Source organism: Saccostrea echinata, unplaced genomic scaffold (genome assembly GCF_033153115.1).
Source record: "Saccostrea echinata isolate AGI-Se365-2 ecotype Australia unplaced genomic scaffold, CSIRO_AGI_Sech_v1 ptg000009l, whole genome shotgun sequence".
Lineage (NCBI taxonomy): Eukaryota > Metazoa > Mollusca > Bivalvia > Ostreida > Ostreidae > Saccostrea > Saccostrea echinata.
The window spans coordinates 25,132,913-25,146,807 of NW_026889758.1; the positions used below are offsets into that span (position 1 = coordinate 25,132,913).

At 30.6% G+C, this 13,895-nt stretch overlaps 1 protein-coding gene across 1 annotated transcript; it reads left to right on the forward strand.

The window, feature by feature from the left end:
• Positions 1-8,929: 8,929 nt before the first annotated feature.
• On the forward strand, positions 8,930-13,454 carry LOC133183502 (uncharacterized). The gene is made up of 4 exons (XM_061318452.1): positions 8,930-9,050; positions 9,143-9,475; positions 12,228-12,332; positions 12,468-13,454. Exons 2-4 carry the CDS (start codon positions 9,144-9,146, stop codon positions 12,631-12,633), a joined length of 603 nt encoding a protein of 200 aa, XP_061174436.1. The 5' UTR covers positions 8,930-9,050; position 9,143; the 3' UTR covers positions 12,634-13,454.
• Positions 13,455-13,895: the final 441 nt, after the last annotated feature.

Here is a 13,895-nt window from a genome sequence, read left to right on the forward strand (position 1 = left end):
GACAAATGACTTGTTAAGTCTAATTCCACCAATGTAGTACTTCTATATGAAATGATTTTGTTTTGTTCCAGGCAAAGACTTTTAAATATCTCTTTTGTTTGTGTTTGTATAAATTGAAAACATGTTACGAAAAGTATAATAATTTGAAAAAAAAAAACAGAGGATATTCAAGGTTTTGTAATTGAATATGAAATTTATTTCACTCTTAACAGAGACAGGATTCTTTGTTATTTTCCCTCTTGCTTTGAATATATCAAAACTTGTCCTACTCGTGAAATAAATTCCATATTCTACTACAAAACGTTGAATTTTCCGTTTATATATTTGGTTTTCCTTTGGTCCCATTCTTTGTGTCTCTTTATTGGATTACGCGATGAATATACATGTAGGTCTTTAAGAGTTAGCAAAACGTAAAAACTCAACAAATTTGAGTAATTAAACAATTTCAACATTATTATGGTAATATTATATTAATATTACCCCGTTATTAGCAGACCTGAGAAAAAGAAAACGCTTGCTATGGCATTCAACTCGACATTTCGATATATCGCCGACGTAATATCAATTAACAACAGTTACTTATATACCCATATCTTCCTTTCTCAGGAGGAAATTCTTCCAAATCATATCTCAGTTTTGAATATTTTTAATATTCCCAACAATCAAAATGAATTTGAATTAACATGTCTATATTGGATTCCAAAACTTCATAAAAATCCTTACAAACAAAGATACATAGCGGGTTCCAATAAATGTTCTACCAAGCCTCTTTCTTTACTCCTCGCTAAGATATTAACAGTAGTGAAGGAGAAACTTCAAGAGTACTGTACAACAATATATTCGAGAAGTGGTGTAAATCAGATGTGGATACTTAAAAATTCCAAGGAACTTTTGGAACATTTGAAATCACAAAATTTACCGAAATCAACAACATAAACACTTACGACTTCTCAACTTTATATACAACTATTCCCCACAATAAATTAAAGTCCAGACTTTCTGACATCGTTGATAGCTGCTTTTTCAATAAAAATGTAACTCGTAAATTTATTTACCGTCATTGGTCATTTGCAAAATTCTTTGTTAAAAACAATCTGATTGCACAAACAAGTACTCTGAAGTTGACAATAAAAGGTACTTGGTTTCTGATTGACAATATCAATGTGGTTTTTGGAGACCAGATTTTCCAACAATCTATTGGTATTCCCATGGGTACCAATTGCACCCCGTTATTAGCTGACCTATTTTTGTATTCATAGGAAGCAGAATTTGTTCAAAATCTTTTACGTGAAAAGAAGAAAACACTTGCTGTGGTCTTCAACTCGACATTTAGATATATCGACGACGTATTTTCAATTAACAATCTTATGTCGACACGATGTATCCCGGTGAGCTTGAGATAAAAGATGCCACAGGGTCTGACACATCTGTTTTATATTTGGATATTTTATCAAAAAAAGACATTAATGGTAACCTAACAACAAAGCTTTATGATAAACGTGATGACTTTAACTTTTCAATCGTCAACTTCCTTTACTTATGCAGCAATATACCCTAATCACCTGCATACGGGGTTTATGTCTCTCAGTTGATTCGATACGCCAGAGCATGCTCTATGTATGAACAATTTCTAAAACGAGGTAAGTGATAGATGAAGTTGATGAAACAAAAATATTAGCAGTCTCGTTTAAAGTCATCATTTCGTAAGTTCTATGGTCGATACAATGACCTTGTCAGTAAATACAATCTATCATTAAGTCAAATACTGACTGACTTTTTTCATACTAATTGTTAGGCCATTATTTACACACTGAATTGTCGACGGATTTTTCCGTTATTTCCCGTCATGACAAGGAGCACACGGCGAGTGTGACCGGTCGGCAGGGGATGCTCACTCCTCCATGGCACCTGATCCTACCTTTGATGTCTTGGAGGTCCATGTTTGCACTGCTCTTATTTTGTAATATTTAATGAACTTTTGAGCTCGAATACTGTTCATTATCTCCACATATTTCATTCCATTCATATGTTGACTCGATATATCCCAGTGAGCTTGAAATAAAAGATACCACAGTACAGAGTCTGACACATCTGTTTCATATTTAGATATTTTATCAAAAAAAAAAAACGTTAATGGTAACTTACAACAAAGCTTTATGATAAACGTGATGACTTTAACTTTTCAATCGTTAACTTCCCTTACTTATGTAGCAATATACCCTTATCACCTGCATATGGGGTTAATGTCTCTCAGTTGATTCGATACGCAAGAGCATGCTCTATGTATGAACAATTTCTAAAACGAGACAAGCTATTGACAAACAAGTTGATGAAACAAAGATATCAACAGTCTCGTTTGAAGTCATCATTTTGTCAGTTTTATGGTCGATACAATGACCTTGTCAGCACATAAAATCTATCATTGAGTCAAATGCTGACTGACTTTTTTCATACTATTTGTTGGGCCATTATTTATACACTGAACTGTCTACGGATTTGTCCCCCTTTTTCCCCGATCGTGACAAGGAACACACGGCGAGTGGGACCGGTCGGCAGGGCATGCTCTATTTTATTTAACTGAAACAAGGTATATTTAGAAGCAAAATATTCCAAAGTTTGCTGGTATTGCTGCTTAAATATCAAACTGTCCGTAAGTTGAGTCTTCGAATAATTGACCACAGAAAGAATATGGTTGCAGGGAATTTATTTCACGGAGTTTCAGACGAAAATATAAGTTGATGTAACCGATAATAGAAAAATTCAAGATGGCGCCCGATGTGTACATTGTTTATTCTATTAGGTAGGGGGTATATATTTTTTATTAAAAGAAAAATAAGTAACGTCAGGTGCCTGTGGATTTTTGGTATGTGAGTCTACCTTGCATTATGTCCCGCTTCAATATTTTTTGACGGAATTACGGCATTTTCAATTTTTAACGGGAACCAGATTACACTTGCCGGTAGGGGACTCGTATTGCTAATGCAATACTTTCAGAATGCTTGTTATAAAGGTCTTTTTTTTAGTTACCCAAGCTTTGGTGTATAATATTTTAGCGTACATTTTCTGTCTTCTGTTCATCATTCAGCTCATGAAAGAAATATCTATCACAAAGCAGAAATCTACTATGTTTTCATACCTACTAAAATATATACTTTGGATAATTTTTCATTGTCATTGGATAAGCTTTTACAAGCTTGCAAAGAAAGAAATGTCCTGATTTCTAGGACCTGTTGCGGTAAACATACGACGCTAGCTCTATCAGTCATTGGCTAGAGGTCTCATGTCTAAAGCATAAAGCAAAGGTATAATCTTTCTGAATCAACACCTTGTTGTTAGAGAAAAGTGAAGCTTGTAATTCACTCTGACAGTGCATGAAAACGTTTGATATTCATAAAGATTTAGGTGCTGTTGAATGGAGGAAAATTACTTCCGCTGAGAGCGGATTTCCCCTTACCTCCCATGGGGAAGATGTTGTGACCCTCAGAAGGTCAAATTATCTGTCAAACTGGTTTTATTCATGGGCCTTTATTTCAGGTACAGCATTTTTAAAATCAATGAATAACTGTGTGCATTTTAGAAGAACAATTCAAACAGTTTATTATTACTACCTAAAATCAAAAGGAAACGAAGGTAGGTCATTTATTTTTGTCATTTGTAATTTTATAAAATCACGCATCATACAATTGAAAGTTAATTTTTCCCAAAGGATAAAGCAATTGAAATCATATTTACCTTCGATTTAGTGAATATCAGTCTTTTTTCAGAATCCGCTCTTTTCTCGCTGTTCACATCGCTTTTTCCATGATCAAGATAGATTTCATAAGAATTAAATAAGTTAAATCATGAAATAAAACTTTAAAGTGGTATTTTCACCTTTGGATTTTATTTTATATATTTATTAATTAGTAGAATTAAAGTCTCTTTTTTATTAAATGGTATGTAAAATTCTTATATGTTAAACAGAATTGTGTAGACAGTATAATTTATACATTGAACGGACTCATTTTTGTGTTTTTTGTTGTTGGCTTTATTTCATAGTTTTTTTTCAGACACCGAAAAACAAAAGCAAAATTATTTAAGAACCTTAAATATCAATAACTTACATCCCAAAGTAAGACCTGTAAAAGATGTCTTTGAAGTGAAGCTTGCCTATTAAATTGATTTACACAGATCAGTCCCAAAACCTATCACAGTGCTTCTATATTTATTATTTAATGATTTCATATCATGTTATATATATATATATATATATATATATATATATATATATATATATATATATATATATATATATATATATATATATATATATATATATATATAAGGAACTGAAGGAAATTGAACAAACAGGTGCAAAAGCATAAGAGAGAAAGAACATCAATTTAACCACAACAATAAAGCCATGCAAGTATGCAAAATATTACATTTTTGCTTACTAATATTTTTCCATCAATAAGTGAAGTTTCTAATTTTATTTAAGGAAAACGAGAGTAATTTACATCAATGATTTCCTAAAAATATACAAAATGCAAATGTTGCGTTTTTTGGTATAGGTGTTAAGATTTCCACAGGATATCCAAGAAGTAAAAAATAAACGAAAAGAAACAGAAGGATTTGAAATTAAGATTGATTTGTCTCCAATGTCTTCAAATACATCATTTTTATTATAATCACTCTATTCTGATTTTTCTTTACATGGGAACTGAACCTAACCCCGCTTTCTGTGTTATTATGAATTAAATATCAATACCGAAGATGACAGAGCACAGTAAGATTTATTAGTTAATTTTTGTCTAGGCATCGAGTGCATTTTGTTACTGTAAATATTATTCATTTTCCTTTTGATTCAAACATGTGTGACAAAGTAAGCCATAGATTTAGGGTCGATAGAATGGACCCTCGATTAGGCTTGACTGGAGTTCAAGACATAGAGTGGTAGCTTTTTTCAACTAATTGTTTTGTTGTACTTTATGTATTCGAGGCATTTGTTAGAAAAAAAATTCTACAGATAAAAATATAGTTACACTGTAGATATTTTGTAAGGCTTTAGCTGTGCAAGGAAAGAAATGCCGGACAATGTTTTCACTTTTCAGTAATAGATCTAATCTTTTATTTTATACTACTCTTCCCTACTTGGCCTTGTACTCTGTATATATGTAAATGTGTTCATGTACCATTGTATGGTTTGAGAGTAAAAAAAACAAAGAAACAAACAAATAATTACTCTTTTAGATTTCCGAATCTAGTCAATCTTGGTATCAATATTTCTAATTTTTTCTTTTACATTCACATTGACTTAAGTTATTTTATGTCTGTTGATTTTAGGGTATTTTTTTTACAGTTTTTATTTAGATAGTTAATTTTTTTTTCAATCTTAAGATCAATAATTAAAGTTTGTTGAATTTCTTTTATGTTCATTAACATTCAATATTAAAATGTAATTAAAATTCATTACATAGCTTGAAAGCTACTGGTATCTATATATATAAGATTACAAAATTATATGATCAATGGAAAGCATGTGATTTGTTTTGCATAAACCTGTGATATAACAGTGGCGGATTATATATAGATATAAAAATCACAAGGGTTTACTAGAAGTAGTTATTAATTAATTCTTGCAATTAAAACAAATTATAATTGAACATTCCTATCATTCTCTATCATTCTACAAAAAGTTTCTCTATCATTCTACAAAAAGTTTTTAGCACGTGTCTTTTTATTCTGTTTTGATTTTACGTAAGCCACAGTTTTTCGGTCTTATTATATTCTTCACAACTCTATATCAAACTTATTAATGCCTACTTGTTTATATATATTTAACAACCCTCGTGTATATATATATATATATATATATATATATATATATATATATATAGATATAGATATATATATATATATAAAGATATTTGAAAATGTCCTGATTCAAATGGTATCTGTGATGGATACATTTCAATTATCCGGTAATGACCAATTTGAAACAAATATTGAACTTGATCATTCCGATTTTTATTTCAGTTATAGGAACTAGTTTATTTCATATGTTGTTGCTGTTTATCGTGACAATGTGGATGAAAATAAAACAAAAACAACACAGATACAGCAAAATAGACAAACTTTAAAAAACAACTAAACAAAGTAAAAAAAAGAAGGAGACTTCATCCTCATATACATGTTAGTTAATTAATTATAATGACACGGAAGAGATCCTGCAATGTCATGGTCATATCTGCATATCGTGCACCTGGTTTTAATGATCTAATTAAGACTTAAATGTACTAATTTTGCTGTAAAGGAATACAGAATCATTATATTATAAGATGTTTCTCCGATTTGAACGATATTGAACAGAAGAAAACCACCTTATGAAACATAATACCAAGACATTATTTCATCGAAATAAAATGGCAAATTATAAAACAAATTGTTTACATAAGTATAGAAATAATCAGGTATAAAAAGTATTCAGAGTCTTTTTATTATTATTATCAATACCACTAGAGGGAAGGATTTTGTGCATTTATTAGTCATGAGTTATCAAACCGGAAGACAGGTAAATGGACAAGACATATGTCTAAAGTGGGCATCTTCTATGCAACATGCCAGTGCTGTGAAATAAATGGCCCTATGATTAAATCATTTTCTAACTATAGCAAAGTCCAATGTTATTGACCCCAGTTTATGATTAAATGTGGTCAGCAGTAAGTAATTAATGTAAAAACATAGTATCTAAATCATTACTGTATCAGGTTATCAAAGATGACATTTTCCATTTAGTGGAGTTCAGCTATGAGCAGTATTATATTGGCTATTAGCTGACGCATACTGTGTCATCCATTGTTTGATCTGAGAAAAAGATTCACCAATTCCGTGTAAAAAATTGTAACAGATCTTCACCCACATATGGAGAACATTTGCATTTTTTAATGTATAAGCTAGAGTGATCTCAATATTTTTCAATCACAATTAATTTATTATTGCGAAATGCAGTGAATGAATGAAACGATATATTCATGCCTCTAAATACTTCCTCATTAGTTTAAATATTATATTTTTCCTTACATTGTGTGGAAAGTTTTAAGTAGCATGCTACTTTGTTGAGGTTCTTCATTTAGAAAGGATTTTTTTCAATGTAAATACGTGTTTCCTTCTATTGTTGTTGTTTTTAACTTTTCTTATAAAATGACGAGCCATTTTTAACTTTGTGATTATATTTTCAGGTTTTGATGATCAAAATGATAAGTAGACTAGTAAACGAATATTGCCAAATTATTGTATATGCCCTCATAGGTAATTAATTGTGGAATAACAAGGAAGAGAACTGTGTCTTAAGTTTTTCCTGAAAACTTGTTTCCTTTTCCTTATTTTCATGTATGTATACCATAGAAAATATAAAGTGTATATAAATTGCAAAACAGGAACTTTAGACTTCAGGGTAATTACTGATTTGAGTACTAAGAAAATTAGACATTTTCTATAAACACAGATTCTACAACAATGAAGTTATGTCATCATTAAGTGATCATTAATTCCTTTTGATTTTACTTCATAGATTTTTTCATATATGCAAAGAGTGCTTGAAATCACTTGAATAAACATGTATTTGATTGCGGCTAATTGATATTAAAGAAAAAGAAATGGAAGTAAAGTCGACCCTGGACACTATTGATATACTGTAAAATCACATATTTTTGAGGTGTCAGATTTTCGTGGTTTGGGGAAAAAATATGGGTTCAATGGGATTTGATCCCGTAGATGTAGAATTGTTGAATAGTAATGTACACGTGTGTATATTTCGTGGTAGACATAAATGGATGGGTTAATATTCATACCTTAAAAACGACGAAAATTAAACCCCTACGAAAATAAGTGATTTCACGGTACACTGGTACTTATATTATTGCAGCTATTGAAAATATAATAAAGTGCTCTACTTTACTAAAGGCGACAAGAGATTAATTTTATCAGAAAAGGTAATTAATTACAATATAAAAAAGAAATATTTCTTATTTTATTATTCAAATGCTAAATAATTATGACACAGACATAGTTTCCCCATTTTTTTTTTACCCAAAAAGTGTACAGTAATTTTTTAGTTATTTGTTTCTTCTGGGTGAGAAATGATTATCATTTGTCTTAAAAGAGAAAGAAAACCTTGTCATTCAAATGGGGATTTTTTTCCCAATTAGTTGAATTTAAAACGTAGTTTTCATTGCTTCAACACAGTGTAGGAAGGTTCATTTTCCGTGACGTTAACAGTCTTCGAACATAGAAATTTTCCAGATTGCACAGCGATGTATTGTCATGGATTGTTTGACAATGTCCTTTGCATTTATTTCTCACCAGAATTAAGAATATTATTAATTATCCCAATCAGTTTGTGGTATATAAATAACTGGCTTCTCTTGACTAAATATTTAGGAACAGGTGGATACTTTATGAAACATATGCACGTATGTAACATATTTTTGAACTTTAATGAATTTAAATGATTGGGGATACAAATAAATATGGAGATGTCATTCATTTGTATAAAAATTTGATTTATGCTTTTGAAGATATTTTTGCACTTGTAAGGTTCATTACGAAAGCGGTTATAATTTTAATGATTACACAAATTCTCATGGCACGTGTTAAAATACCACGTGACCACAAAATTTCAAATAAAGTCGAAAATTAAAGATGAAAATAAACAATTTTTCATTGTAAATTGTAAGCTCCTTAAGGGCCTATAAACTTGATATAGTTATGTGACATTTATTTGTCGTACAAAAACAGCCACAAATGTCTTTTTACTATGCATGATCCGTCTGTCAGACATTAGGTCCGCCCTCTTTTCTCATCAAGGTGTGGATTAATAGAGACTCGGAAGATCACTGATCAATAGTCTCCGATCAGACTTTGATGTGATAAGCGGACTAAGCCATCTGTTTACTCAAAACTACGATGTAATGGTGATAAGTTCTCTTCCCGTTTCCATTTTATCGTGATTTAACAGTTCTTGCTACTGATTGAAATCCATTAAAATAGAATACATTCAATCAGATCAGGTAAACTTTCTGTTTTAAACAATTTTTCATCACGTTTATCTTCATCCTCTGTAGACCAACGATTATTTTTTGTATGTTTTTTTCTCCCTCAGAATGAACTCCAAGTATTTAAATTATTCCGTTCTGTTCCTCGGCTATTTTGGCTGTGTCAACTTCACTGTCAGTGGCACCCATCAGACATTTCACAACATCAGAAGAAGGATGAACCCCTTCCAGAGAATGTGCCTCTGTAACAGACTGAACCCGAGGGTACTAAGCAGAGCAGTGTTAGAAATGTATCCCGGACTTTTTAATACTCAGAGGAGTCTGCGATTTATGCCTGTTGTCAAACCAGTGGGAGAACATTCACATTCACATGGCACGGGATCTTATGTAGGAAACACAGTAACAAATCTTAACGGGGAATCCAAGTCATGTTGTCCCACGTAAGTACAAAAAGGGCATAACATCTCTCATTTTCATCATTTCAAAAGAATATATTCTTAAAAATGATTTAGTAAATCAATATGTGTTTCGTGATGCTGCAATAATTTAGTTAACAAATATGCTATTTGTGATATTGCAAGTTCCATATTTTGTAATAAACTTGTTCACTTATCATTGACATTACCAAAAAATTGAGAATTTCAGCTCAAAAGAGTTGGAACTAATTGACGTTTTTTGTTTGAACAATTACATCAGTTTAGCAAAAGAATTTTGTGATTTCAACCTTACAATGCATCAATTTCATAAACGTCGAAGACGAAAGTTTTAAGTAAAATTCTAGGATTGTAATGTTTCTTTTTAATGTTAGCAAGAAAGGACTGATAGCTAGATCTGAGGAGGAAGTTAAGGTTAGGAGGAATATATATTCTCTTTGAATGACTTCTCTATCACTAATCATTCTATGACAATAAATAATTGTCCTTTTCTTATCGTCATCTAAGTTGGAATATATATTTTATGACTACATTCGAAGCAATTCTCCTAATCATGTCGAATTTGTAATTTGTATGTATCTGTAAATATATTGGAATGATTTCGTATGTAAATGTATTTATTTATATGACAACACGAGACGTCGAAATAGAAAGCGAGTAATATCCACTTGAAAAATTGGTAAACTTGTAAGATACATACATCTAATAACAGTCTAATGTACAAATTAGGAACATACTCATAGTCTCAAAATGCGGAAAAAACTACATCTAGATTGTTAGCTAAACTGTTAGGTACACATTCTAACTCTAATAAGGTCAGTGATTTCCAAAATCTAGTAACTGTGTTACAAGACTACATTAAAGATGGGTGTTCCGAAAACTTCCGTTTTCACGCATTTAAAATCAAATTAGTAATCGTAAAAATTTTGTATATTATTTGTTCGACCTTAACCACAGTATAAATAATTCATGAAAAGACAACATTGATCACAGATAGAGATGAGATAATGCTTGTTCACACCACCTTTATTTTACATTGTACTTTAATGTCACACAATTTCCTCATCTGAGTTATTATTGTAACAGGTCCAAAAGGAAGGGGTGATTAGTAATTAAACCAAATTCCCCAAAACGTCCTAATTAAGGCTATTTTACCATATTACATCTATTCATTTCATAATTTATGATTGTATTTTAAAACGCAAAAACTCTTGATCATAATTTTTAAGCAAAACAACGCATTTCAATCTACTACTGGAAACAAGAATGTTTACAAGGCTTTATACATGTACCTATTTAATCTATTGGTATATTTTCCAAGTTTCTCTCAAATAGGCTTATTTTTTTAAGACCTTTAGATGCCAGACAAGAAAAGAATTCATATCTGCTCATGTGAAGTCTTAAAACGACAGAAAAATAAATATTGTTATTGACATATCAAAGATATATAATTCCTTTGAAACATGTTTTGCATACATATAAATTATATTGAAATATTTCGTCCAAGAAATGAGTCTTTGACATTAATTTATTTTATTTTAGTCCAATATTTCCTTTCTTGTTTGAATTCTACACCTCCTCAATATGTAGTAGTATCAAATTTTTTTCTTAACCTGTTGACAGAATAAAGGTTAAAAGTTACGGATTCGACAATTTCAGAACAGCATGTTTCTATGGATATGTATTTTCAACCCTTTTCATTATTATTCTTAACATGCAAATATGTATAAATTGATTTTTATAAGGTAAAATTTCACTGAAAACAAAAAAGGGTGCCTAAATTATCAAATTAATAGTGGCAGCATTAAAATTCCTTCTGTATAAAATGAAAAAATTCAATAAATTTGCATGTACTTTTATTAACAAGAGAGGATATCAAAGCTAAATGCTAATTACTGAAAAAAGACTTTCTTTGAAGTACAGCGAACAAAAGTAATCAAATATTTCAAAAACGTACTTCAGGTCGTCAGATATTGTGACATTGTGATTTACTGAAAAGGCTGCACCAAGTTCGTGGCGACTGAAGCAAAATTGACTCCTCTTTCTCATTAGTCATTGAAAACATGTCCAAAGGTCGAATTAAAGCATTTGTTTTTAAATATCAATATGCCTGGTATTTCTGTGATAACTTTGTCCTACAAATATTCGTGTAAAGTTTGTTTAATTTAATATTTATACGTTATTATTCATTTGTTACTATCACATTCTTTGGGTCCTTAATGACGTTTCCCTCATTTCTATTCTCTTTATGTAACTTTTAAAACTTAAGATTAAGAAGTTGAGTGTAAATACATGACTGCATTTCCACATTAATATAACTTTATTTTTATTTGAACCAAGCCTAAGTTTAATGAATTTTAAAGTTAGTTTTGAAATTAAAAAAAAATGAACGAAGAAGTGAAGCTGTTTGATCAATGGAGTCTTTCAGAACTTTCTACAATATACAATTGCATTAATCATGCAGTTACACAATTAAAAAATAAATATGGACATGAACATCAACATATTTTTTTTTCTTCGTATAGGTGTGTTTGGTGATTGATTATGAATTAGAATACTGGTTTCTTTTATGCTTTGACAGCTTGAAATGTGCACTCTCCTTTTAAATATACTATTTATATAATAACCTAAATGTCTAAATTTCAAACATAGTTTGAATCGATTCTTGCTCAGAGCGTTTTGTTTTATCATATTTGATAATAAGATCTCTCATACTTCTTAAATTACAGTGTATTGTATTGGTAACTTTTTTTTACAGAAACTATGCTTTTGAAATACTCAACAAAACCAAAGAGAACGGCAATCAACTACGTGTTGTTCACTTTGATCATCAGTATCAATTTGTTCCAGTTGGTCGATGTGTGTAAGTATTATATTTAGACTAAACTATTATCTTAATGCGATACTCCATATCCAATTAATAAATAGAATTTATAGAAAACAAGATAGCTTGGATATCTACATCAAGATTGATGAATGTTTTTAATATTCGTTTTAGGTCGAATTCAGCTGGAAAATGTGGGTGGGGTTCTTGTGTACAGATGTACAGACATTATTGGATGCTGGTGTGGGACGATGATTTAACTCACTTCCCACCCGTTAGGTTTATCCCGGTAGAAATCCCCTCCCATTGTGAATGTGTCAATGTTGGAAGAAAAGGATGATACGTGATAACAGTTTGATATGCTATATAATTGAGAACAAGGATGACTGTTGGTCATACTGAGATTGGTGGGAGATTCCTGGACCAATGACGAGAATATCTCTCAGTGACGTACCAGCAGGCACTACGACCGAAACATAGAAAATAACATTAAATACTTTACAGGACCTGTTTAGGTTGCACTTTAATTATGTGGTGAAATTTGCTGTTGATGTGTGACCTTTACTTTTCTGTCGGGGTGAACTTCCTTACGCTTGTCATAACTTATTTGAACATTTCCGTCGGTTCTTGATCATTTATTGTGTTCTGTTAGAAGATGAGACTTTTTCAGCTGTCATTGTGATAAGCATTTACTGAATGACATGGACTCTGATTTTCAGATGTCTACCTATATATTAACTACATGGAGGAATGATCTTGAATAATTCAGTATTTCTTTGAGTTTTATTTGACATTCATTTATATTTTTGGGCGTTCATACACTGTTGGTTTTTGTCGATTCATGCTTTCAATAAATCTTATCTTGTCAACGAACAATAATCAATTTGTTATCTTCAAATTAATAAGATATTCAAATTTAGAAGTCCCGATCATCAAATTTCTCATTTGAGCTTCAAGGAAAATGACTGAATTGGCGATAAACCGAAAAAAAAGTTGAACTGTAATGTTTTACATAAGCTTCCTTTCTGTGAATACTTTTTTCTTATATCTTTTTATTACGTACTATTGAACAGCTGAAAGCTTAGCAAACATTTCAATATTTTAGCGTCTCGTAAACCAGTATACATTTACTTTTACTTACTGGTAAATAAGTTGTATAATTCTAAGGACTTTTTCCATATATATATATATATATATATATATATATATATATATATATATATATATATATATATATATATATATATAAAAACATAGCAACGTGTTTTTTTACGTTGTAAAAATAATATATTATTACTTTCATTGTAGTGTGTAAAAATTGTTGATTTATACACATGTATATACTTGAATGTACATTCTTTAAACTTTATTTATTTTTTATTTTATTCATAAATACATTTTTAAAGTGTTGTTCTTTAAATGAAAAAGAAATGCTGTGATTGTTCTAGATCTGAATATAAAGCTTGCTCTGCTGTCTTATATATTTAAGAAATAAACAACGATGTTAAAAAGTTCTCTGGGAAATGAACTTGGTTGGTCACGTGATCAAATCCTGTGAAGCCCGAAGGGCTTCTCAGAAGATTTGATCACGTGCCAACCAAG

Bases quoted from the DNA above. Each gene is read 5' to 3' on its own strand.
- LOC133183502 (XM_061318452.1), top strand. From the start codon at position 9,144: ATGAACTCCAAGTATTTAAATTATTCCGTTCTGTTCCTCGGCTATTTT. The intron at 9,476-12,227 runs GTAAGTACAAAA...TTTTTTTTACAG, and splicing joins TCCAAGTCATGTTGTCCCAC to AAACTATGCTTTTGAAATAC. The intron at 12,333-12,467 runs GTAAGTATTATA...TATTCGTTTTAG, and splicing joins GTTCCAGTTGGTCGATGTGT to GTCGAATTCAGCTGGAAAAT.